This window comes from Cheilinus undulatus, linkage group 22 (assembly GCF_018320785.1).
Source record: "Cheilinus undulatus linkage group 22, ASM1832078v1, whole genome shotgun sequence".
In the NCBI taxonomy this organism is placed as follows: domain Eukaryota; kingdom Metazoa; phylum Chordata; class Actinopteri; order Labriformes; family Labridae; genus Cheilinus; species Cheilinus undulatus.
Window position 1 is genome coordinate 2,791,387 of NC_054886.1, and position 26,396 is coordinate 2,817,782.

Sequence of the window (26,396 nt, forward strand, 5' to 3'; positions counted from 1 at the left end):
TTTTCAGGGATTCAGGGTCGAGAGTGTCCAAGGCCTCTGGGCCTGCTTTGACCTTTGAATGTTTTGGCATTTCAGGGCAATTTAACTCACCGGACAGTTCAGGAGACATCCATTTTTTGAATTAAACGACTACAAACACATTGTAGTATGTCCTTTTTTGACTTTTAGACTGATCCACGCAGAGCTCATAAACCCATGTCTTTACATGTCGCTGCTCATGAGCACCCTCTTGCTCTCTTTTTTGACACATTTGTGTCTTCTCAGCCCAGAGCTCCTTGTGAAGCTTTTCTCACAACCAACACACCAGTACGGCCTGTGTCCGGTGTGGATACGCAGATGCTCCTCAAGATGGTGAGCTGAAACAAACCTTTTGTCACAGTGCTCACAGTGGTACTTTCTGACTCCAGCATGGGTGAGTTTATGTCTGCCAATTGAAAATGAACTACCAAAACTCTTCCCACACTCCCCACAGACGTATGGTTTCAGACCAACGTGGACACGTTCATGTCTGATGCAGTTCCATTGATGTCTGAAGGTTTTCTCACAGTGTCTACATTTGTGCGGTTTATCTCCAGTGTGGATCTGCTGGTGGAGTGTTAAGTTGCTTTGATACCTGAAGGTTTTTCCACATTGGTCACAGCTGAAGGGTTTCTCTCCAGTGTGGGTGCGCTCATGGGTTATACGTGATGCTATTGCTGTGAATTTCTTTTCACAATATCTGCACTTGTATGGTTTCTCTCCAGTATGAATACGCTCATGATGCTTTAAAGCACTTTGATTAGTACAGACTTTCTCACAATCCTGACAAGGGTAGAGTAATTCTCTGGTGTGGATGTTTCTGTGAGTCTTAAAGTTACCCAACCGACTGAAACTTTTACCGCAGTTCTCACATTTGTATGGTTTCTCTCCAGTGTGCATGCGTATATGATTCTTCAATGCTGATGAATGTGTGAAAGCTTTCCCACAGATCTCACAGCTGTATGGTTTCTCTCCTGTGTGAGTTCGTTGGTGGATCTTACAATCCACTTTTCGAGCAAAATTTTTCCCACACTGATCACAGCTGTACGGTTTCTCTCCAGTGTGAACTCGCATATGCTTTTTTAAACCTGATGAAGAAGAGAACGCTTTACCACACTGCTGACAGTCACGACTACGAGGCGTGTCCCTCCGTTTCTAGAACAACAAAAAGCAGAAAAGAAAACAGTCATGGTGGAGATCTGCAGCTGACAGCTTTGCATTACTGTGGAGGAGAGTTGTCACAATAGCAGTGTTTTCAATGTCAAACTGATACACTTTTCAATACCACTGCAACAAAAATGGCCTCCTGGTAGGAGTCAGTGATATGGCTAAAAAACTGATTTACATTTTTTTCCTTCATGACCAAAACATCCACAGATTTCATTTTCCTGAGGTCAGTTGGCATAGTAACATGAAAATGTTTGTTTGTTGGAATTAAAACAACTGTAGAAGACTGGACTACTAGACTACTACAAGACAGGAGCTCAGTTACAGTTAGAGGAAACTACACCAAATAACTATGTCTAACCTTCCAGGACATCCAAACCTTTCTCACTGGAGGCAGAAAATCAGCTGCTCAACTCCATCACATTGTCAGAAAGGAAAAAGTCAAACTTTAAATGTGTTGAGTGTAAATTCATTCCTACAAGAAAAAGAGGTGTCAGCACTCAAAAAATGTCCTTTTAGGTAGTTTTATTCAAGGCACAACGTGGCACAACGGACGCCTATCAACTCAGTCTTCTTCAGCGTTGTGAAACACTACGTGGAAGAGCACCTTAAGTACAGGAAGTATAACCTGTTATACCTGTTATACACTCCTGATCAAAATCTTCAGACCAGTTTAAAAAATTGCAAGATTTCGCATTTTGCACTGTTGGATCTGAAGAAGGTTCTAAGTAGAGCTTCAAAATGCAAGAATAAAAAATGGGAGTGAGACGACAAAAATTTGAGTAAGCAATTTATTGAAAAAAACAACTAAAGTGAAATAGGCTGTTCATCAGCTGATCAAAAGTTTAAGACCACAGCCTTTTAAAGCCAAAATCTGTGAAAAAATGTAGATGCACTGTGATTTTCTGTCAGGTATTCACACTGTCATGACCTCCTGATGGCAAAGGCTATAAAGCTTTCTGTCTTTTAACGTGGTCAGTTGTTGAGGAGCATAAGCAAGGCCTTTAGCAACACGCCGTTGCTGCTGAGGTTGGACGCAGTAAGACAGTCATTTTGGATTTCTTCAAAGATCCTGAGGGTTATGGAACAAAAAAGTCAAGTGGAAGACCCCAAAAAAATTCACCGGTGCTGAGCCAGAGGACCTGATTAGCAGTCTATCCGTGAAGATACGGGACGATCTTCGTCCTAAATTAAGGCTGTTACTGGTGCTGACTGCAGCCCAATAACCATCAGATGGCGTCTGTGAGGGAAGGGCTTACAAAACTAAAAACATCTTCAAAGGCCTCGTCTCCTTCAACGCCACTAAATTGCCCGTTTGGACTTTGCAAGGGAGCACCAAACATGGGACAATGAAAGGTGGAAGAAAGTTTTATTCTCTGATGAGGAAAAATGTAACCTTGATGGTCCTGATGGCTTCAATGTTACTGGCATGACAAGGAGATCCCACTGGAGATGTTTTCTATGCGGCACAGTGGAGGGGGCGCCATCATGATCTGGGCTGCTTTTTCCTTCAATGGAACAATGGAGCTTCAGGTTGTACAGGGGCGTCAAATGGCGGCTGGCTATGTGGAGATGTTGCAGCGGGCATCCCTCATGACTGAGGGCCCTCGTCTGTGTGGTAAAGACTGGGTTTTTCAACAGGACAACGCTGCAGTTCACAATGCCCGCCTGACAAAGGACTTCTTCCAGGAGAATAACCTCACTCTTTTGGACCATCCTGCGTGTTCCCCTGATCTAAATCCAACTGAGAACATTTGGGGATGGATGGCAAGGGAAGTTTACAAAAATGGACATCAGTTCCAGACAGTGGATGCCCTTCGTGAAGCCATCTTCACCACTTGGAGCAACGTTCCCACTAGCCTCCTGGAAACACTCGCATCAAGCATGCCCAAATGAGTTTTTGAAGTGATCAAAAAGAACGATGGAGCTACTCATCACTGAGTCATTTTTTCAAACTTTTATGTCTGTTTTGAGGGTGTTTTCAGGTTGTTGTTTTTTTTAGCTGTGGTCTTAAACTTTTGATCAGCTGATGAACAGCCTATTTCACTTTGTTGTTTTCAATAAATTGCTTACTCAACATCTTTTTGTCTCACTCCCATTTCTTCTTCTTGCATTTTGAAGCTCTACTAAGAATCTTCTTAAGATCCGACAGTGCATAATGTGAAATCTTGCAATTTTTCAGCTGGTCTTAAGATTTTGATCAGGAGTGTATAACAGGTATAACAGGTTATACTTACAGTACTTAAGGTGCTCTTCAACGTAGTGTTTCACAATGCTGAAGAAGACTGAGTCGAAACACGTCTGTTGTGCCACGTTTTACCTTGGATAAAACTACCTAAAAAGACATTTTTGAGTGCTGACACCTCTTTTTCTTGTACGTTTTGTTTTGTTGTGCACCGTCAGGAGTTTATTGTTAGGAGGGTGCTCCTTTTATCGCTTTCTCTGTAAATTCATTCCTACCTTGAGAGGGGGAGTCATCTTTCTTCCTCAGACAGCTGCCCTGAAGTCAGATTCAATGATGGACGGCGTTCCTCTCCACAAGTGTCTGGTCTCAGCACTGAGCTGAGGACAAACAGAGACACATTATCAGACAGCAGCTCCTCAAGTGTCCACGGTCTGCAGAAGCCCACTGCCTCATTCTTACAAACTTCTCGAAAGGCGTCATAGTGGCAGCTCCATTCAGAAAGAAAGGAACAGTAGTTTTTATCTCAGAGAGGAGGTGGGCTCAAAAATAACACCTGGTGTGACTCACGCTTTCACAGGCTGTGATTGGTTGATGTAAACTGTGAATAATAGGGATAAACGTGATTAGATTTGTGTTTATATCAGACATTTACTAATTAGGTTTAGCTTATTCCTTGTAAGAATGTGGAGCAGACCTAAAACTTCAGTCCTTAGGACCAGCCCATTAAACAAACAGCAGCCATCAGGAAATAACATACAGTCAAGCCTGAAATCATTCGTACCCCTGTCACTTTGAAGTACTTTTGATTTTTCTCATTTAAACAGTGACTCTTCACCCTCAAAACAACATGGACAGAAAATGTTGGAAAGCCTTCAGCCATACACATTTGATTTTGGAGTTAAACCGTAACACATATTTTTAACAACACAAAAAAATCACTGTGTCAAAATGATTCATACCCTGTTTTAGTGATCAACTGCAAAGCCTCTATTTTTAGTAACAGCCTCCAAGTGATTCCTGGAATTGCTCACAAGTTTGTTACAAAAGTCCTTGGGAAGTTTGAACCACTCTTCCTTGGCAAAAGCTTCAAGATCCTTGAAGTTGATATTCTTCCTTGCTGCTACCCTTTTCTTAAGTTCCCCCAGAAGTTCTCAATGGGGTTGAGATCAGGACTTTGACAAGGCCATTCCAAGACTTCCATATCAGTGCCTTGAAAGCATTTCCTGGAAACGTTGGCCGTATGTTTTGGGTCGTGGTCTTGTTGATAAGTCCAACACTCCCCCAGGTCCAGACTCTCAGCTGACAGCTTGATGTTTTCTTTCAGGTCATTTCCTCCAAGCGGTCCAGCTCAGTTCGATGCAGTACAGTACGCATTTTTTTGCATTTCCATAGAGCAAAAGTTGATAAGGGTCCCAAAAAGCTGACCCGTACCGTCCCACTGTCCGGCACCCTTCCGTAGGGTGCCAAGCTTACCTAACCGTACCAAAAAGGTGGAGCTACACACAACAATAGGGGCTGCACTGACGTCACGTCAGCGCGCGACTCAGCTGCTCGCCTCGGGGCTTCAAACACAGAAGTCTGCGCTGTGAGAAGTGGGTGAAAACGGGAGAAAAGCGGACTAATATCTGCCTAAATGGGAAATATTTGGACTCGACAGACATCCAAACTGTTTCCTAGTCTATGGATATTGGTATCTGGCAACAAATCAAGTTTCCTGATGTTTAGATGGATGATTTTAAGAACACAAAGCAGAACCTGAAGGCTCACATCAGCCTGATCCATCTGCGATGGATAAGAAACTAAATTAATGCTGAAGTTTAGTGAATACAAATCCTTAGAACAGTTCATTTTCATCTGTAACTAGTTATTAATCTATTTTTTACGTTAGATAACCTGTAAAAACATCGCTCTGTGGTTGCTGAACGTGTTTGTAAAACTTCAGGCTGCAGACTGTTTTAAACCGAGATCAGCGCACCACGGATTTCTGACTTAATCTAGCTTGATTTTAACACCAGCTGAACTTTTCCCTTATTTTTAATTCGGTGAAATCTCACAGTTCAGCTCTAAACTTTCATACTTTGTCGTATAAACTGTTCTAGACTAGATATATTCACATGTTAATGTAGTGTTACGACTCAAACCGTCTCTGTACACATATTTCTAGCTGAGGATCTGTACTGACAGCGGTTAACATCATTAAGATGTAGTTATTTTTTAAAAAGCACTTCTAGCTGAAATAAAGCTGTTTACTCCTCCTGATTTCTGTCACTCATCCTTTCTATAACTCTGCAGCTGGACCAGCAGACTCGCACTGTCTCTGTCTTCACATGCATGCTTTTACAGCCCCGCCCACTAGGGCTGGGCAATAAATCGGTTAATTCGATAAATCAGGTTTTCAGAAAATCAAGATTGTGAAACTTGAAAATGGAGATTTTCTGTTAAACTTAACTGGTGTTATACCAAAGGAAAAGCTACTGTAAGACGCTTTAATTTTATGTTAGTTCTGGCAACCCTGTAAACAAAATGATCTTTTTTTTTTCTTACATATTGCTAATGTGTAACCACAGTGTTCTTAAGTCAAGAAAAACATCCTGCTCAGTTTTAATAATCATATTAATTCTGAATTCCTTTAGTAGAAATTAAAAATTAAAAGTAGTTTTGGTCTGCTTGCCAACATTTTTATCTGACACTGGTTCTGTAGCAGAGATGATAAGAATACAGAAATAATCACTATTCCTCTGGTGCTCTGGTTTACTTGCACGGAGAGACTTTAGCATGACTTCCTGTCTGCTTCTTAAGCAGATAAAAACTTTCAGAGTCTGGATGTTCATGTAAATAGCCCTCTATAGGGCACTTTTAAAGACAAGTATACAGCTCACACTTTGACCTTTAAAGGAGCATTCAGTTCAATTTTGTTACAAATAAACATTAGAAAAACATTATTATTATTGTTGTTGCTGTTGTTGTTGATGAAAAATAGAAGAAACCCGTTCGAGGATTTTTCTTTTTCATTTGAAAACAAACAAACAAAAAATCAAAATCAGAAATCGAGGTTTTTTTTTAAAAATCTGATTCAATTTTTTAATGATATCGCCCAGCCCGACCGCCCACCAAGTGAGGGCATGGGTGGAAACGCTAACTATTTTGGGGATTAGCGAACCAACCCGAACTGAAACAAACCAGACCCCCTGATGGAAACTCGGCTTTTGTGAATGTTGAGATCCTGCTCTTTTTTCATGATGCCTTCCACTTTGACAAAGTTATCCCCCTGGACCAGTAGGCTGCCCCAGACATCATGAGCTGATATTTACAGCCAGAACTGCCCGTTTTGGATCCATGTCGGGCCTGAGGGAACATCATCCCTTTTTAAAAACAGATTCAAACAGGCTACTCCAGTGTTTCCCATACATTCATTTATTTGTGGCGGACCGCCTCAAATAGATTCTGGCTCTACCTGTTCGCCCTCGCTCTGTGAATGTAGCGTGTCGTTAAAATGACTATATCGCGAATATCCGAGTAGAAATTATGTGGAAGTTTTGAGCCGCCAGGGTGCATTTCTCTCTGGAGTTTCGCTTCTCCCATTGTCCCTGAATGCATCTCTCACAGCAGAGAGCTGTCTTTTTCTCCTCCGCTCATCCAGAAAACTCTGAACATGCGGCCGGGTTTTTATATCAGCGGCGAGAGAAGCAAGAGAGAAGAAGATAAACAGTTCCACTTAAGAGCCTCCAACAAATCACAGTGAAACATGAAGATTTTCAAGCAGAACTATCACTCCCTCCAGGAAATATACCACACCAAAGTTCTTCTGGAACTGATGGATTTATTCTTTCAGCACATCATCTTCATCTAATCCACCGTCCAAATGTTTGAAATACACTACACTGCATTACAAAGCAGCATGCATTCATATTACACAAGTTGGAGAATAAAGTGTGAAACATCAAAATAAAGATGAAATAAATACCTCGCTGTCTGCACACAACCGAGAGGGAATGAGTCCGGAAGAGAGATGAATCCTCCAACAATAAAACTGGAGAAAATACTCACTTAAAAACCTTCTTAGTCTTCTTTGAGTCTCTCCTTGTAGCACGCGCTCCTTCAATTCGGTGCGTCAACTAAAGTTTCCCCCTGGACAACAAGTACCAGCTAAATAGTTCCTACCTTACATTAAACATGTCAAATCAGATACTTCAACAAAAATAAACTACTAAATTAAATGTGCAAATAAATAACTCAATTGACGTGCTATTGTGGCAGTTAAAATAACATTTATATGTGTGTGTGTGTGTGTGTGTGTGCAACCTACATTAACAATCTAAATCAGGGGTGTCAAACTCAGTCCCAGCAGGGGCCAGATTCTAGATTTAGGTCTAACCTGAGATCCTAACAGGGTCAACATTTAACCAGAACTGTCAACTTCATTTTCACCAGTAATAAAATATGAAAAACAAAAAACAAACCAAAAAACAGCACTGATAATGAATAATTTGGAAATTCAAAAAAGTAAAAATTTTAAGTTTAAAGGCTCAAATCTGAGATAAAATTCCAATTTATTAGTTCAAAAGATCAGAAGATGATATTAAAAATAGAAAAACAGTGTTTTAAAGGGTAAATACAGGAGAGAAAACATTAAAACATTAGATTAAAAGTCAAAATATGACTTCAAATTTTAAATTGTGACCTTATTAGTCAAAATATGGGATTAAAAAGCCAAAATTAGGAGTTGAAAATGTCAAAATACGAGCTATAATCAAAAGTGATGACTTAAAAAGTCAAAAATATGACTCAAATTTAAAACTGGTAGTTTGAAAGGTCAAAATATGACATAAAAAGTAAAAATTAATTTAAAATGTAAAAATATGAGAAAATATGTGAACACTAGAGGGCAGTGTTTATCAGGAGTTGTTTTTGAAAGGAGCCTCTCATTTGAACACAATTCTCTTTTCATCTACATTTATGTTTTCATGCGTTAACCTCCTGAGAGCTGAGCTTTTGTTCGGAATTCATCTTTAGTTTCTCAAACGTGTTTGTGATTAAAAAGACCAGATCAGTCTAAAAGCTCAGCCCAGGAAGTAGTCTAGACCAGAAATGATGTCCACATATGTCATGAAAGTCTTGTTCCTGCCGAAAATCCAGACCTGGATGGGTTTTAGAGCAGATGTTTAGTCTGAGTGTTGTTGGGGGACAAGGACCAGAAAAGGCCCAGCATCAACACAATTTCAACTCAAAAATTTCCTCCTTAAATCCACACAATTCCCTAAAATGACATGGAAATGAGCCAACATTTCTGAGAGGAAAGACATAAGTGACATAAGCGGCTGCTTAGGGCCCCTTCAACCAGGAGGCCCCCAAGAGAGAGAAAGTTAATGTTCACAAGCAGTTCAGAAGTAAACTATAGTGAGATCAGCCAGGCTGTGAAGGGAATGAGGTGCTGAGAGTAAAAGTCAGGCAGAAACAGAGCCCCACCTCAGATTTAATAGTTTTAGTTGATGTTTTACATCGGGGGATTCGTATAACGCTGTTTTAGGCTGTTTATGTCTGTTCATTAAAATGAATTTAATGTAATGTTCTTGAACGCACCACACAACAGTCAAACAGCGTCTCTGCACCGGAGCTGCACAGACATGCTAAACACTAACTAGAGTCCCGTTAAACTCGTGGTTTTCTGAAGTTTCTGTTACCAAATGACTCCACACACAGTTTAGTCTCTTCTTAGCAGGAAGCTGAGCTGTGTAGGGTCTAACTGTTTTAGTACGGACCGGGAGAAAGGACATAAAGAGGATCAAAGTTAGCAGACTGGTCGTCATGCCCTCCTGCACACAGACAGCATCTGCAGACCACAGGGATAGATAAATACGATCACAGGTAAGACACGGTTTCATCAATTTATCCAGATTAACATGATTATAGAGGAATGACGGGACTTTGTAGATCTGTAGCCTGTTATTTTAGCGTTTAATGAAGAAAACCAAGCTTGCATCAAGTCTGTGTGTAATATCTGACTATAGGAGGGGATTTCATGTTAATACTGATCATTAAAGAGCTGTAAAGTAAATGCTTATTATATCAAACTAGCTGACTGGTACTGTAATAGGGTTTATGGTTGAGGTTAAAAGCATGTCAAATAAATGAACTCTAGCCTTCTGTGTTGTGTTTTCTGGCTCTAAATCCTTCTAAAATGTGATGTTGTTTCAGAAAGAGGAGGATGTGTTTTAAAGGGAGGGTGTAGGACATCAGCAGGTTTATTTCTGACAGAGGTGGAGAAAGTACTAGACTATTGTACTCAAGTAAAAGTAAAGTTACTCTGGATAAAATATACTTCAGTAGAAGTCAAAGTAGTCATCTGTAAATCTACTCAAGTAAAAGTCAAAGTAAGTCATTTAAAATGTACTCAAAGTACTGAGTATCTATTTTTGATACCTGAGGAGGTTTGACAGTAAAATCTGATCTTTTCTTAATGTGAAATAACTACAAGAGAATATGAATCTCTAACCAGGTTGTTTTATAAGGTGAGACTTAACCTAAAGTCAAATGCAGCAGCTGTTTGAGGATGAAATGTGGAATCATTCTCTCTCTGCTGACCATCATGTGCTGTGAAAGTCAAACTTCAGGACATTTTCTTGTTGGCTAAAGACTAGAATCTTCTCATTTTGGCTTTTAGTGTTATTTTTTACTTAATGCTTTTTAAAATGTAGTGAAGTACAATATTTCCTTAAAAATATACTTCAGTAAAAGTACAAGTACACAAAAAGCTACTCTATTACAATAACTAGAGTAAATGTAATTAGTTACTTTCCAGCCCTGATTTCTGTGTTTTGTACATAAATGTAAGTTTTTACCATTAACACATTAAAAAGATTGATTTTATTTTTTAGTTTGGATGCATGCTGATGAGGAGGGTCTCCAGAAGAATGACTGACAGAGGAGAAAAAGAGGAAGAAGTCCATCTCCTTCACAAGTGTCCACTCCTACAGACTTCAGGACCTTAAGGGGCTCCAACACAGCCGTCTCCTAACAGACAGTCCAGAAAAGAGAGGGGAGACAGGAAACTTTCTTCATGTGTGTGCAGAAAGGTAAAACCCAGAACATCCCAGCAGAGACAGAGGAGTGGAGGACTTCCTGATCTCCCAGAGACAATCACAGTCCTCTCCAGATCCACAACAGTCCAGCTCACAGCTCAGTTTACTGCATGCATGCCAGTGGGCCCAGAGTGTGGATCTAATAGTCACTACCATTAAGTACAGGGATGATCATCAGTGGACTAAATAGACAGTTCATACACACTGGTCAGATACATGAGTCTAGTTTAACTCATTTAAACAATCAACTGAGACAGATCACTTCAGGTTCGTGTTAGGGTTATCTCAAGTGCTGTTCCCTCATCTTTTTCCACTGGGGTTTAGATTAGTTGTTTATGTGCAGATTATCTAGCATTGACTGCACCAGTTACAGTAATCAGGTGGTTGTGGAGCCCCAATCAAACTTTGCTTAGAGCTCCAGGTAAGCTTTGGCCGACCCTGATCTGGGGCTTCAGTCCATGTAGCCCCCCCCAACTCCACCGATGGGCTCCAATGAATGTTTTTCAGAAGTACCACACATGTGGACCGTATCATTGTTCATTTAATCAACTCAAACTAAAAATGCTCTGAAACGTGTGAATGAGTCCAGATGTCAGTGTTTAGTGTGGTGCATTCATACAGGATACCTGAAGTCAGGAATGTTCTCTCATTTACAGACATTTCTGAAGGAACACATGAAGGAGCTGCAGCAATGAAAATACACAGTGACTTTGATTGATAAAGTTCAAACTAAAATGCTCAGTTGTGCTCACCAGGAGACGTTTCCTTCATGTGTCCTCTACAGACTGTTAACCAGAGTTTATCATAGACAACAAAAAGGGCTTTTTCCCTGTCTGTGTGTATATTTAATCTATTTTAGATGTGTAGAAAGCTGTCCATGACTGATAAACTAGTGAAAGATCTGCCCTAACTTCCACTGAGGTGGTGTAAGTCACCTGTCTTTATCTGCAGCTGATCAGACAGAGAAGAAGAGAGAAAGTCCAGCATCCCTCCCTGAATGTGTGAGAAAAGGAGATGATCGATGTTAAATATGAACCTCCCCTGTTACCGTTCACTGAAGAGAACCGCCTTTATGTGTCACTACTTTGGTAACAGTCTCCTACACAGCCTTGATGATTTTGATCATAAATAGGAGAAAAAGCTGCTTGGACAGTTAAAACATAATTTCCCCCTAAATAGCAGAGATGCTACAGGATTAATATTAATAATAATAGGAATTAATATCAAGTTAGCGGATGATCACTTTAAGGGTTTCTTCTCCTGACTAACTCCTCCATAGAATTTTTTTTTCCTTTGGCTAAAAGAATATTTTTGATTAATATTAAATCAAAATGCAAGCTTTCAACCAAATCATATATATATATATATATATATATATATATATATATATATATATATATATATATATATATATATATTGGGATAAACTAATAAATTTAGTTGTAACAAATTACATCAATTTTACCAAAGAAACATTGTTTTTTTTCAGTGTATGATGATCAGGCACATGAATAAACTGGAACAAATGTGTTGACATTAATTCTGACTCTTCTTTACTTGTTTTTTCTGAGTCCATCTCACTTCCTGTTCCAGAAACAGAACTTCCTCCTGTGGACACAGAGTTTATCATTTCCTTACTACTATTATTAAATCTAGCAGTAATGTAATCCTTCTCATATCTCTAATGTTTGTGCTTCATCAAGCCTAGAATCTACTAGATTATTTTCTAACTGACTGGCAGCACTGATTGAAACTGAATAAGCTGAAATCCTAAAAGGTTGCATTTCTCATTGTTTTGCATTGAATTCATGGCTGGTTCTGTGTTTTCTCATCAGTGGTCTAGGTGAAAACTTCTGTGGTAATCCTGACAATGCCAAGAAGCCCCGGTGTTACACCACCGACCCCGGCACTCGCTGGGAGTACTGCAGTGTGCCCACATGTGAACCTGACCCAGGTATGGCGCTGATCCTCCATGATGGTGATGACATAGACGGGTTTGGTCTTTGGGACCTGTGATGACTTCAGTGGATCTGGCTGAAACTGAAGGGGTCCTCACTAAAATGTTTGTCCCCTGCATTCATGACTGAGTTGTTGTTTTTACTGTCTTCCTGCAGAGGTTGTTGAAATACCCCAATGTGTGAGCATCAAATAAAGCCCTTCTTGTTTTAAATCCACCCTGACCACACATCTTAGTAGGGGAGGCATGATACTGGGGTTTGACTGCTGAGTAAATATTCACATACAAGGAATCAGACTAGCTGTTTGGTGCAAAATAAACAACCCAGAGAAAGAATAAAGATAACAAGGGGTTAATAAAAATTTGAATGGGCTAGGCACTGAAATGGAATGTTGTAGAAAAGAAGTAGAACAATAAGATGATTTAATAGAATATAAACATGGCAGAAGTATGTTAAAAGGTGCAAAGGAGAAAGCGTACATATGTCCAGGTTGACTGGAGAATAGTGCATTTTCTCTAAAACCAACACACACAGCGGGCAGTTCTAAACAGAAGTGGAAAAGTCTGGTGTGGAATAATGTGGGTTAATGACTGCTGGAGTAACGCTCATGAGTCTGACAGCAGAGGGGAAGAGACTGTTCTTGTGGAAAGAGGTTTTTATAGAGCCTCACAAAGTCTGCCCCAGGTGAGAGGGGTCAGCTGCAGTTCTACCTGCACACCTCAGAGTCCTGAAAGCATGCAGGTCATGGAGATGGAAGACTGTAGCCAGTACCCATGTCTGCAGAGCAGATGATCCCATTTCCCAAGAGGGTTGCTGATCATGTGAGGATGGACTCCGTGATGGTGGGGTAGAAGTGAACCGTGGTCATCAGAGACACTTGTTGCCACATTTTTGTTACTTTAACCCCTTGGTGCCTGTTTTTACAGCTTTTGCCACTTTCAACACGTTTATTATTCATCCATTTTTGCCCCTTTTATGCCACTTTGACCCATTGTTGCTGCTTTTGCCCATTCTTGCTTCTTTGTTGCTGATTTTTGCTCCTTTAACCCATTTTTGCCACTTGTTGCCATTTCACAGCACTTTGCCCATTTTTGCTACTTTTCTGCCACCTGTAACCATTTTTTGCTACTTTTAACCCTTTAGTTGTTATTTTTCAGCCATTTCTAGCTGCTTTATTCCACTTTAAGCCATTCTTGTGATGTAAGGATAAGTACAAGTTTTGGTGCAAACTGTTGATAAAATTCAAAGGGAAACCCATCCGGTCCCGGTGCTTTCCCACTCGGAGTTGATTTAATAGCAGACAATATTTCCTCAGCCGTTATGGAGGTTTCCAGGGAGGCCTGGGCTTCAGGGCTTATTTTTGGGATATCCAATGTATCAAGAAATGCATATATTTTAGTCAGCTCATTTTCTGACTCAGATTGGTAGAGATTAGAATAGAAATGTTTAAACTGATCATTCATGGTCTGGGGATTATGAGAGCTTGTGTTAGGATCTAAATTCATTCCTGGTATAGTGCGTTCCTCTGAATGTTGTTTGAGCTGAAGTGAAAGCAACCTGCCTGCTCTATCACTGTGCTCAGAATGAACTTGTTTACATTTCTCTAAAACCTTTTCTGTCTGCCAGGTTGAAAGGTTGTTGTATTCAGACTGAAGCAGTAGCTTTTCCTGATATAAACAGGTGTAGGTGAGACAGCATATCTTTTGTCTAAATCAGCAATATTATGGCTTAATTCCTAAAGTCGTTTACTGCGTTGCCTGCTTCTGTGAGTAATAAAAGAAATGATCCGTCCCCTTAAGTAACATTTCAAGGATTCCCAAAGAATCCCCCTTGAAACATCTGGAGTATTGTTAACTTCAAGGAATAGATCTATTTGTTCACTGAGGAATGTTTTAAACTGGTTACATGAGAGCCAGTGGGGATCCAAACGACAGATACGCTGGGGAGTCATGGACGAAAGTATTGGAACCCTTGGATTTTTTAAAGAAAAAAACCCATTCCTCCAGGAAATTGTTGTAGTTACAAATGTTTTTGGTATACACATTTATTTCCTTTATGTGCATTAGAGCAATAGAAAAAATCTGAAGAAAAAATTGACACAATTTTATACAAAACTCAAAAAATGGGCTGGACAAAAAAAGACTTGATATAAATACACACACTGGCTGTGTACTGTACCAGAATAAGTCATAATGAAACTACAATACTGCATCAGAAAAAAACAAAAAAGAAAACATACCAGATAAAGAAACAAACCTCCCCTTGCCATCCTGGAACCCTGGGCTGGTCTTCCCTGAACATGAGACTGCCCTACAAATAGTCCCCCTACCTTCTAGCATATAACAGGTTAGTGTGTGGTCTAGGCTGCAGGCTCTGGTGCACTCTGTCCAGTGTGGGTGTGTAGGTCAGGTCCAGGGTATCTTTCAGCAAATTAGCCACCGCCGCCTCCAGTCGTGTGTCTTCAAAACCTTCCTCCCCGCCAATTATTCTGCAGTTGTCTCTCTGTTGGCGACATTCTAGGTCGTCAGTTTTAGCCGTCAACCAAGTGACCTCTAACGTGAGACACCTAACTTTATTTTCCAACTCCACGACCCTGTTAACATAGCTGTTAGCTCCTTCCTCCAGGCTATGGATCCGTGGAGCATATGCTTTTATCTCTTTTTGGACTTTGGTAATTTCCGTTCTCATGTCCCTTGAGAGATGGTTTATTTTCTTGTGTAGTTCACCTGATAATGCGGCGATGGACGTATCGATCTTAGCTACCACACTTTGTCCCATTCTCTGCAGCGCCAGCATTATTGCATCCACGTCCGACAAGCTCTCGGGGATTTCGGGGATTCAGAGTCAGGAGAGTCCAAAGCCTCTGGGCCTGCTTTGGCCTTCGCATGTTTTGGCGTTTCAAGGCAATTTAACTCACTGGATGGTTCAGGAGACGTCTATTTTTTGAATTATACAGCTACAAACACAATGGGATATCTATTTTTTTAACTTTTAAACTGTGTGAGAGCAAAAAACAATATTTAACTTTAATCCATGCAGAGCTAGTAAACCCATGTCTCTACATGTCACTGCTCATGAGCACCCCCTAGCTCTCTTTTTTGACACATTTGTGTGTTTTCACCTCAGAGCTCCATGTGAAGCTTTTCTCACAACCAACACACCAGTACGGCCTGTGTCCGGTGTGGATACGCAGATGCTCCTTAAGATTGTGAGCTGAAGCAAACCTTTTGTCACAGTGCTCACACTGGTACTCTCTGACTCCAGCATGGGTGAGTTTATGTCTGCTAAGTGAAAATGACCTACCAAAACTCTTCCCACACTCCCCACAGACGTATGGTTTCAGACCGGTGTGGACACGTTCATGTATGATGCATTCCTGTTGACTTCTGAAGGCTTTCTCACAGTGTCTACATTTGTGTGGTTTCTCTCCAGTGTGGATCTGCTGGTGAAGTGTAAAGTTGTTGTTATGCCTGAAAGTTTTCCCACATTGGTCACAGCTGAAAGGCTTCTCTCCAGTGTGGATCAGCTGGTGGCGTGTAAAGCTATTTTTAAGCCTGAAGGTTTTCCCACATTGCACACCAGTGTGAATACGCTCATGATACTTAAAAGCACCTTGATCAGTAAAGACTTCCCCACAATCCTGACAAGGGTAGAGTAATTCTCTGGTGTGGATGTTTCTGTGAGTCTTGAAGTTAGACAGCTGACTGAAACTTTTACCACAGTCCTCACATTTGTATGGTTTCTCTCCGGTGTGAGTGCGTATATGATTCTTCAATGCAGATGAATGTGTGAAAGCTTTCCCACAGAACTCACAGCTGTACCGTTTCTCTCCAGTGTGGCTACACTGATGGATCCTCAGAGTAATTGCTTGAGAGAAGGCCAAATCACATTGCTCACAGCTGTACGGTTTCTCTCCAGTGTGGATACGCTGATGGATCCTTAGAGTAGTTACTCGAGAGAAGGCCATACCACACTGATCACATTTGTATGGTTTCTCTCCAGTGTGAGTGCGTATATGATTCTTTAATGAAGATAACCTTGTGAAATCTTTCCCACAGATCTCACAGCTGTATGGTTTCTCTCCAGTGTGCACTCGCATATGCGTCTTTAAATCTGATGAATAAGGGAACTCTTTACCACACTGCTGACAGTCATGACTACGAGGCGTGCCCCTCCATTTCTAGAACAACAAGAAGCAGAAAAGAAAACAGTCATGGTGGAGATCTTCAGCTGACAGCTTTGCATTACTGCGGAGGAGAGTTGTCACAATAGCAGCGTTTTCAATGTCAAACTGATACACTTTTCAATACCACTGCAACAAAAATGGCCTCCTGGTAGGAGTCAGTGATTGACTAAAAATCTGATTCACATTTTTTCCTTCATGACCAAAACATCCACAGATTTCATTGTCCTGAGGTCAGTTGGCATAGTAACATGAAAATGTTTGTATTTTAGAATTAAAACAACTGTAGAAGACTGGACTACTAGACTACTACAAGACAGGAGCTCAGTTACAGTTAGAGGAAACTACCCCAAATAACTATGTCTAACCTTCCAGGACATCCAAACCTTTCTCACTGGAGGCAGAAAATCAGCTGCTCAACTCCATCACATTGTCAGAGAGGAAAAAGTCAAACTTTAAATGTGTTGAGTGTAAATTCATTCCTACAAGAAAAAGAGGTGTCAGCACTCAGAAAATTTCCTTTAAGGTAGTTTTATTCAAGGCACAACGGGCGTGTTTCGACTCAGTCTTCTTCAGTGTTGTGAAACACTATGTGGAAGAGCACCTTAAGTACAGGAAGTATCACCTGTTATACACTCCTGATCAAAATCTTAAGATCAGTAGAAAAACTGCAAGAATTTGCATTTTGCACTGTTGGATCTGAAGAAGGTTCTTAGTAGAGCTTCGTAATGCAAAAAGAAGAAATGGGAGTGAGACAACAAAAATTTGAGTAAGCAATTTATTGAAAACAACAATTAAAGTGAAATAGGCTGTTCATCAGCTGATCAAAAGTTTAAGACCATGGCCTTTAAAAGCCAAAATCTGTGCAAAAATGTGGATTCAATGTGATTTTCTGTCAGGCATTCACACTGTCATGACCTCCTGATGGCAAAGACTATAAAGCTTTCTGTCTTTGAACGTGGTCAGACTGTTGAGGGGCATAAGCAAGGCCTTTAGCAACACACCATCGCTGCTGAGGTTGGACGCAGTAAGACAGTCATTTTGAATTTCTTCAAAGATCCTGGAACTAAAAACTCAAGTGGTAGACCCAAAAGAATTTCACCGGCGCTGAGCCGGTGGATCTGATTCTCTGTCCGTCAAGATACGGGATGATCCTCGAAATTAAAGCCGTTACTGGTGCCGACTGCAGCCCAGTAACCGTCAGACGGCGTGTGTGAGGGAAGGGCTTAAAAAAACTAAAAACATCTTCAAAGGCCTCGTCTCCTTCAACGCCACTAAATTGCCCGTTTGGACTTTGCAAAGGAGCACCAAACATGGGACAATGAAAGGAGGAAGAAAGTTTTATTCTCTGATGAGGAAAAATGTAACCTTGATGGTCCTGATGGCTTCAACATTAATGACATGACAAGGAGATCGCACTTGAAGATGTTTTCTACGCGGCACAGCGGAGGGGGCGCCATCATGATCTGGGCTGCTTTTTCCTTCAATGGAACAATGGAGCTTCAGGTTGTGCAGGGGCGTCAAACGGCGGCTGGCTATGTGGAGATGTTGCAGCGGGCATCCCTCATGACTGAGGGCCCTCGTCTGTGTGGTAAAGACTGGGTTTTTCAACAGGACAACGCTGCAGTTCACAATGCCCGTCTGACAAAGGACTTCTTCCAGGAGAATAACCTCACTCTTTTGGACCATCCTGTTGATCTAAATCCATCTGAGAACATTTGGGGATGGATGGCAAGGGAAGTTTACAAAAATGGACATCAGTTCCAGACAGTGGATGCCCTTCATGAAGCCATCTTCACCACTTGGAGCAACGTTCCCACTAGCCTCCTGGAAACACTCGCATCAAGCATGCTTAAACAAATTTTTGAAGTGATCAACAAGAACGGTGGAGCTTCTCATCACTGAGGCCTTTTTTCAAACTTTTATTTCTGTTTTGAGGGTGTTTTCAGTTTTTTTTGTGGCATGGTCTTAAACTTTTGATCAGCTGATGAACAGCCTATTATTATTATTATTATTTCACTTTGTCGTTTCAATAAATTGCTTACTCAAAATCTTTTTGTCTCACTCCCATTTCTTCTTCTTGCATTTTCAAGCGTGTATAACAGGTATAACAGGTTATACTTCCTGTACCTAAGGTGCTCTTCCACGTAGTGTTTCACAACGACTGACGGAGACTGAGTCGAAACGCGTCCCTTGTGCCATGTTGTGCCTTGAATAAAACTACCTAAAAGGACATTTTTTGAGTGCTGACACCTCTTTTTCTTGTAGGTCGTTTTTGTCATGCACCTTTAGGAGTGCTCCTTTTTTCGCGTTCTCTGTAAATTCATTCCTACCTTGAGAGGGGGAGTCATCTTTCTTCCTCAGACAGCTGCCCTGAAGTCAGATTCAATGATGGACGGCGTTCCTCTCCACAAGTGTCTGGTCTCAGCACTGAGCTGAGGACAAACAGAGACACATTATCAGACAGCAGCTCCTCAAGTGTCCACGGTCTGCAGAAGCCCGCTGCCTCATTCTTAAAAACTTCTAGAAAGGCGTCATAGTGGCGGCTCCATTCAGAAAGAAAGGAACAGTAGTTTTTATCTCAGAGAGGAGGTGGGCTCAAAAATAACACCTGGCATGACTCGTGCAAACAAGCCTATATTTACAGTTAAAACAAGCCTATATTCACAGTTAAAACAAGCCTATATTCACAGTTAAAACAAGCCTATATTTACAGTTAAAACAAGCCTATATTTACAGTTAAAACAAGCCTATATTCACAGTTAAAACAAGCCTATATTCACAGTTAAAACAAGCCTATATTTACAGTTAAAACAAGCCTATATTCACAGTTAAAACAAGCCTATATTCACAGTTAAAACAAGCCTATATTTACAGTTAAAACAAGCCTATATTTACAGTTAAAACAAGCCTATATTTACAGTTAAAACAAGTCTATATTCACAGTTAAAACAAGCCTATATATTGACAGTTAAAACAAGCATATATTTTGACTGTTAAAACAAGCCTATATTTACAGTTAAAACAAGCTTACATTTACAGTTAAAACAAGCCTATATTCACAGTTAAAACAAGCCTATATTTACAGTTAAAACAAGCCTATATTTACAGTTAAAACAAGCCTATATTTACAGTTAAAACAAGCCTATATTTACAGTTAAAACAAGCCTATATTTACAGTTAAAACAAGCCTATATTTACAGTTAAAACAAGCCTATATTTACAGTTAAAACAAGCCTATATCTACAGTTAAAACAAGCCTATATTCACAGTTAAAACAAGCCTATATCTACAGTTAAAACAAGCCTATATTTACAGTTAAAACAAGCCTATATTTACAGTTAAAACAAGCCTATATTTACAGTTAAAACAAGCCTATATTTACAGTTAAACTGACACCAAACATCAATCATCTCTTCTACTTTATACTCTATACATACGACCTATTTTGGCAAAAAAAAATGTTCACTGTAATTTTTATGTTTTTTTTATATATTAAATTGGGTAATAAGTCTTTAATAACTCCAATATTAATAGGATGGATGAGCTGGCGGCGTTGACCTGGCATGATCAGGAGTTCCGCCGGTGCAGCATGCTGTTGTTCATGGAGACACGGCTGAGCACGCAGCACACAGATACGACCGTAATGCTGGATGGTTTTTCCCTATTACGGGCGGACCGGACAGAGAGGAGCAGTAAGAAGAAAGGAGGGGGGCTTGCAGTGTTTGTGAATGATAGGTGGTGTAACTCCAGGCACATCACTATCAAAGAGCAGCATTGCTGCCCGGACACTGAGCTGTTGGCGGTTAGTTTGAGGCCATACTATCTGCCATGGGAGTTTTCACACGCCATTGTTGTGGCTGTGTATTCAGTGACTATCATGAGGACGACATTGACAGTTTAACAGACAGCATCACAGACTACATTAACTTCTGTGTGGAGAACACCGTACCCACCAGGACTGTACGGTGTTTCTCCAACAACAAACCCAGGATTAATCCTGACATTAAAGCTCTTTTAAAGGGGAAGAAGAGGGCCTTTAAGTCAGGGGACAAAGAGGAGCTGAAGACTGTCCAGAGGGAGCTGAGGAGAAAAATCAGGGAGGGGAAGGACAGACACAGGAAGAAGATGGAGGAACAGCTGCAGGAGAACAACACCAGGAACGTTTGGAGAGGCCTGAAAACCATCTCAGGCCACCAGGACCAAACTCCCAGGCAGCTGGGGATCAAAAGTGGGCAGATGAACTGTGAAGTCAAACTGGGAAAATCAAAGCAAAGCCACAGATCTGCCCGGCCGGAAGGAACCATCAATGGTATGTGCAGCACGGACCATAGAAAGTGACGCACAGCGTCCCGCAGCATCAGCTGAGCAATCAACAATAATGAATGAATGAATGAGACACGGAAACAAAGTTTGAAGAAGAGAACTATACCAACAACCTGCCCGTGGCAAGCCTGTAACGCTAGCTTAGCCACCGGTCAGTCGCCCAGTTACATGTGGCTTACATGGTTTACACGTGCTGTGCTTATGGTGTTTTTCTGTGTAATTTCATTTGACTATTAAGTGCAATTAAATGGCCTTAATTTTCCCTTAAGTCTCATTAAGCTCAGACATAATTGCGTTGTTATTTGCAGATGTAAAAGTTTAAAAACCAGGATTAAAAACATCCTACAGCTTAAAAATACATGAGTTAAAAAAATTTAAGTTAAAACACTTCAGGATTTCATGTACCTAAACTGATTTAACTAAGTTTTAAGTATCAATGTAAAAATTTAAGATGCAGACATTAAAAAACTGTAAACAGTAAGTGTAAAAACAGTAGTTAAAGCATGATTAATGCAAATATTTACTGGTTATGTAGTCTGAATTGAAGCAGAAACATAAATGGTCACTTCATTTGCACTTAAATGCTTATTTTAGCACCCTGAGGGGAGGGATGCACAGTGGGTTATTTAGATGTTTATTTTTGTTGGTTTTCTGCTGCTAGAGTAAAGATATGATTTTGCAGTTACAGTACATGCACATTATTTATAATGTTTTTCTTTTCTTCTTTTTGTGAATCTGTTATTTAAAGGTTTTCACCTATCTCAGGACCTACCTCATAACCAAGTCTGTCATTTGCAACTGCAAATAAATGAAGATAGAAAGAAGAAAGAACCTGTATGGTCTTTGAGTGGAATCCAGTTTAAAATCTGCATCTGACTTATCCATCCCTTTCAAGTGGGGGAACCGCACAAACTAAGGCAGAACTTGACATGAACTAAACTCCTACTTCTGTAGCTTTGAGGAGATATCTGCCCCTCCCCCAGCTGTGTCAGACCTGCAGCAGCCCCCCCTCCTCTGATCTCCCAGCACTCTGCCCAAGTCGTGTACCAGCCTGGCATCGGAGTGGACGACGCCATCATCTTTCTCCTCCATCGAGCTCTTTCTCACCTGGAGTCACCTGGGAGCTCTGTTCGGGTCCTCTTCCTGGACCTCAGCAGTGCTTTCAAAACATCAGGCTGGACATCCTGAGGGACAAGCTGGAGCTGTCTGGAGTGGACCAACACCTCACATGCTGGATTGTGGACTACCTCACCAACCGCCCACAGTATGTGAGGACCCGGGACTGTGTGTCGGAGGCCATCTTCTGCAGTGTAGGGTCCCCCCAGCCAGCGCCGTTCCTCTTCACCCTCTACACTGCTGACTTGTCCCACCTGTCACCCACCTGCAGAAGTTCTCTGACCACTCTGCCATTGCCGGCCTCATCACTGATGGGGACGACCAGCCGTACAGAGGACTCATCCAGGACTTTGTGGACTGGTGCCAGTGGCACCACCTCCAGATTAATGCTGGTAAGACCAAGGAGCTGATTGTGGACTTCCATCGGCGCCCCCACTCCCCCCATCACCAGTGAACATCCAGGAAAGGGACACTGAGATGGTGACATCTTATAAGTACCTGGGTGTTCATCTGAACCATAAACTGGACTGGACTGATAACACCACTGCACTTTACAAAAAGGTCAGAGCAGACTCTATCTGCTCAGGAGACTGAGGTCTTTTGGGGTGCGGGGGGGCACTCCTGAAGACCTTCTATGACTCTGTTGTGGCCTCGGCCATCTTCTACAGCGTGGTCTGCTGTGGGAGCAGCACCACAGCAGCTGACAGGAAGAGGCCGGACAAACTGATAAAAAAGGCCAGCTCAGTCCTGGGATGCCCTCTAGAACCTGTGGAGGAGGTGGAGGAGAGGAGGATGACAGCCAAGCTGTCCTCCATGATGGACAAAGACTCCCACCCCCTCCAACACACACTCACTGCACCAAGGAGCTCCATTAGTGACAGGATGCTACACCTGAAGTGTGTGAAGGAGAGGTATCACAGGTCTTTCCTTCCTGCAGCTGTTAGACTCCACAACAGAAACTGCTCAAAATAATCTGTGCAATAACTAATTTATATGTATAATCTGTACACATGTTTGTATATATTTGTGTATATAGATATATATATATATGTGTGTATATAGGTGTACATATTAATATCTCCACCACACCCAATCTGTAATATATACAACCTGTACATAACTGTTTGTAAATACTATTTATAATTTGTAAGACGTTTTTATATTCTATATTTTTGTATTTATCAGTATTCTTGCAATACTACTTTTATTTGTACTCTATTTCTATTGTGTTTCTGTTGCCAATGGCCTGCTTTGTCTAAGAGAAGTTTTGCTGCTGTAAATTGAAATTTCCCCTTGTGGGACTAATAAAGGAATATCTTATCTTATCTTATAACTCCAATAGTATAGCCTACATTTTAGTGACATGAAACTTACATCACACATCAATCATGTCCTGGATTCTATACTACAAGACTTATTTTGGCAAAAAAAGTGTTTACTGTAATTTTTATGATTTTTTTATATATTAAATTAGGTAAAAAGTCTTTAATAACTCCATTATTATACCCTTTAGTGACATGAAACTTACATCACACATCAATCATGTCCTCTATTTTACACTGCATGGCTTATTTTGGCAAAAAAAAAACATGTTTAGTATAATTTTTTATGATTTTTTTTTTAAATATATTAAAATAAACAACTAGAGGCACTTTAAACAAGGTAGCAAACATTCAACACATCACAAATACAAACTTGAACACAGGTTCATGCATAATGTGCAAGGGCCCATTCAGTGCTGTTTTCAGCCCTAGTTCATGTCGTCACACAAAGCACAAACCAAGGAGTGTCTCTGTTAGGCATCTGTGCTGGGGTCATTCTAAGGCATTTATTGTGATACCACCTTTGGCAGGTTTCACAGCGTATCAACATGGGAGTAAACATGTTCAACATGTAGAAAACAGCTTACATAGAAACAGAATTTAAGACAGTTGATATTGTTCAACCATTATAAGCCTTTATCTGACCCAAAAGGCAGCAACAGCAGTTTGTGGCAGGTCCTCGTTTCCACAAAAGGAGCAGAAGTCATTCCTTGAAACTGATAAGAAAGCAAGTATTTATTGGTTTATTTATTACATGGTTGATGTTTGGTGTCAGTTTAAAGTCAATACAATGTTCATATTAGAGTTATTGAATATTTTTATACCCGTATGGTAATTTGTAGACGGTCCCTTCACCTCCAATCCTTCCCCGGTCGCGCATAGAGAACAAGTCAATCTGTCAAGCCCCAAAGACGGTTCATTGTGAGAAAAATCGTGTTGTAGCTCGCAGTCAAATGTATGGTGATTGAAAAGAGGTGAAAGTTTTGTAAATGTGATGATCCTTTACTGAGTTATTAAAGCGGAAAGTCCGAATCTGTGAAAATCTTTCTATCTTTACAAGTTCTTCTGGAACTGATGGATTTATTCTTTCAGCACATCATCTTCATCTAATCCACCGTCCAACTGTTTGAAATACACTACACTGCATTACAAAGCAGCATGCATTCATATTACACAATTTGGAGAATTATTTATTTATGTATTTAAAGTTATTTAACCAGGAAAGCCTCACTGAGACTAAAAATCTCCTTTACCAGAGTGTCCTGGCCAAGACAGAAGCAAGTCAAAGAACACAATTACAGACAAAGATACAAAACAATGACAAGCAGATCCCCATATCCAGTTTAACATCAGAGGAGAAATAAATCAATCGTCAAAGCATTTACAAACTGATGCATCATCCTCCAACAACTTCAGTCTACTTTTAAAAAGATTCAAAGAGACCTGCTCCCTCAGGCCCAACTCCACCTGCAAGAGGTCCACGCAGCAGGAGCCGCATATCTAAAACTCCTTTTCCCCATTTCAAGTCGTACTTTAGGAACAGACAGCAAGAACAGGTCTGAGAATGGGAGACCGAGCGAAGACTGTAAGTCCCAGCATTTCTCAACTTGATATAATCACATAAGAGGGAAGCAAATTAAGAATGGCCTTAGAAATGAGGACATACCGATGATTTTGTCTTCGAACAGACAACGCAGGCCAACCAACTCCAGAATACAGGTAATAACCCTCAGTGCTCCATGATTCACAGTATCCAGAGAGCGAAGGCATTGTGAAGATGCATGCATGTACAAAACATCAGTGATAAACAAAGTGGCAGCTACAAGTCTCCTTTTTTACAGCAAATGAGAAACAGGACTAATTTCTGAAGTAAAAACCCAGACGCAGCTTCAGATTCTTGACAAGCTGCTGAATGTGAAGCTTAAAAGACAGTGAATCTTCAATTAAAGAGTGAAACATCAAAATAAAGATGAAATAAATACCTCGCTGTCTGCACACAACCGAGAGGGAATGAGTCCGGAAGAGAAATGAATGTGCATTAGCTAAAGTTTCCCCTGGACAACAAGTACCAGCTAAATAGTTCCTACCTTACATTAGACATGTCAAATCAGATACTTCAATTCATGATTTTGAATTTATCTCTCGTATTTTGACCTTTTAAACTCATCATATTTTGAATTGTAACTCATATTTTGCCTTTTAACAACATTATTTTGACTTTTAATTTAGTTTTGAACTAATATCACAGTATGAAACTGGACCTTTTGAACTCACAAGTTTGACCTTTTATCTCAGATTTTTACTCTTTAAACTTTTCATTTTGACTTTTTTAGTCTCAAGCTCAATTATCATCAGTGCTGAGGTTTTTATTGTTCCCATAATTCATTGCTGGTGAAAATGAGGTTGACAGTTTAGGGTTAAATGTTGACCCTCTTAGGCTCTCAGGTTAGAACTAAATTCAGAATCCAGCCCCTGCTGTGATTGAGTTTGACAGCCCTGCTTTATAGAAACAGAGTTTAAGTTAACCCTGACTTCAATCCAGATTTACAGCAAGATAAAAGCTTTAATATCATATATGGTGACCTCTAGTGGAATCAAATTACATCTGCAGGACACAGTCACTAATTTCAGCTTGAAATACCAGCACATTTTTGAGCACACAGAAATGAATTTTGTCATTGACTTCAAATGTGTAGACAAAAGGTCAAAGTTCAAGGGCTTGCATCAGGTGGTTGACAGTAGACGTGATGGACAAGACCATATGATAACCAAATAGTAGATGATAAGAAGATTTTCCTTCTTCCATAACCAACAGACTGTGGAACCTAGCCAGCAATCAGGACCAGCCTCTCCTGAGATGAAAACACAGAGACCCTACATTCAGGATCTTCTGATGATGTTGGCACTCGTACTTGTCAGTCAAGAGGATTGCAGGAATATGAAGATGACTGCTGAATTCTTGAGCTGAATCAAGATGCAGACCCATTCTATGATGGGCCAGATTCCTCTGTCTCCCATGCCATCCAGGCATCTGTTGAAGAC

The 26,396-nt window shown here is 40.6% G+C and overlaps 2 protein-coding genes across 2 annotated transcripts; both read right to left on the bottom strand.

The window, feature by feature from the left end:
- Positions 1–201: 201 nt before the first annotated feature.
- On the bottom strand, positions 202–7,425 carry LOC121504933 (zinc finger protein 501-like). The gene is made up of 4 exons (XM_041780044.1): positions 7,335–7,425; positions 3,646–3,747; positions 863–1,173; positions 202–772 (listed from the first exon to the last, which is right to left on the bottom strand). Exons 2-4 carry the CDS (start codon positions 3,661–3,663, stop codon positions 202–204), a joined length of 900 nt encoding a protein of 299 aa, XP_041635978.1. The 5' UTR covers positions 3,664–3,747; positions 7,335–7,425.
- A 7,118-nt stretch (positions 7,426–14,543) lies between these two features.
- LOC121504431 (zinc finger protein 239-like) lies at positions 14,544–25,379 on the bottom strand. The gene is made up of 3 exons (XM_041779180.1): positions 25,337–25,379; positions 18,924–19,025; positions 14,544–16,587 (listed from the first exon to the last, which is right to left on the bottom strand). Exons 2-3 carry the CDS (start codon positions 18,939–18,941, stop codon positions 15,493–15,495), a joined length of 1,113 nt encoding a protein of 370 aa, XP_041635114.1. The 5' UTR covers positions 18,942–19,025; positions 25,337–25,379; the 3' UTR covers positions 14,544–15,492.
- Between the last annotated feature and the right edge of the window lie 1,017 nt (positions 25,380–26,396).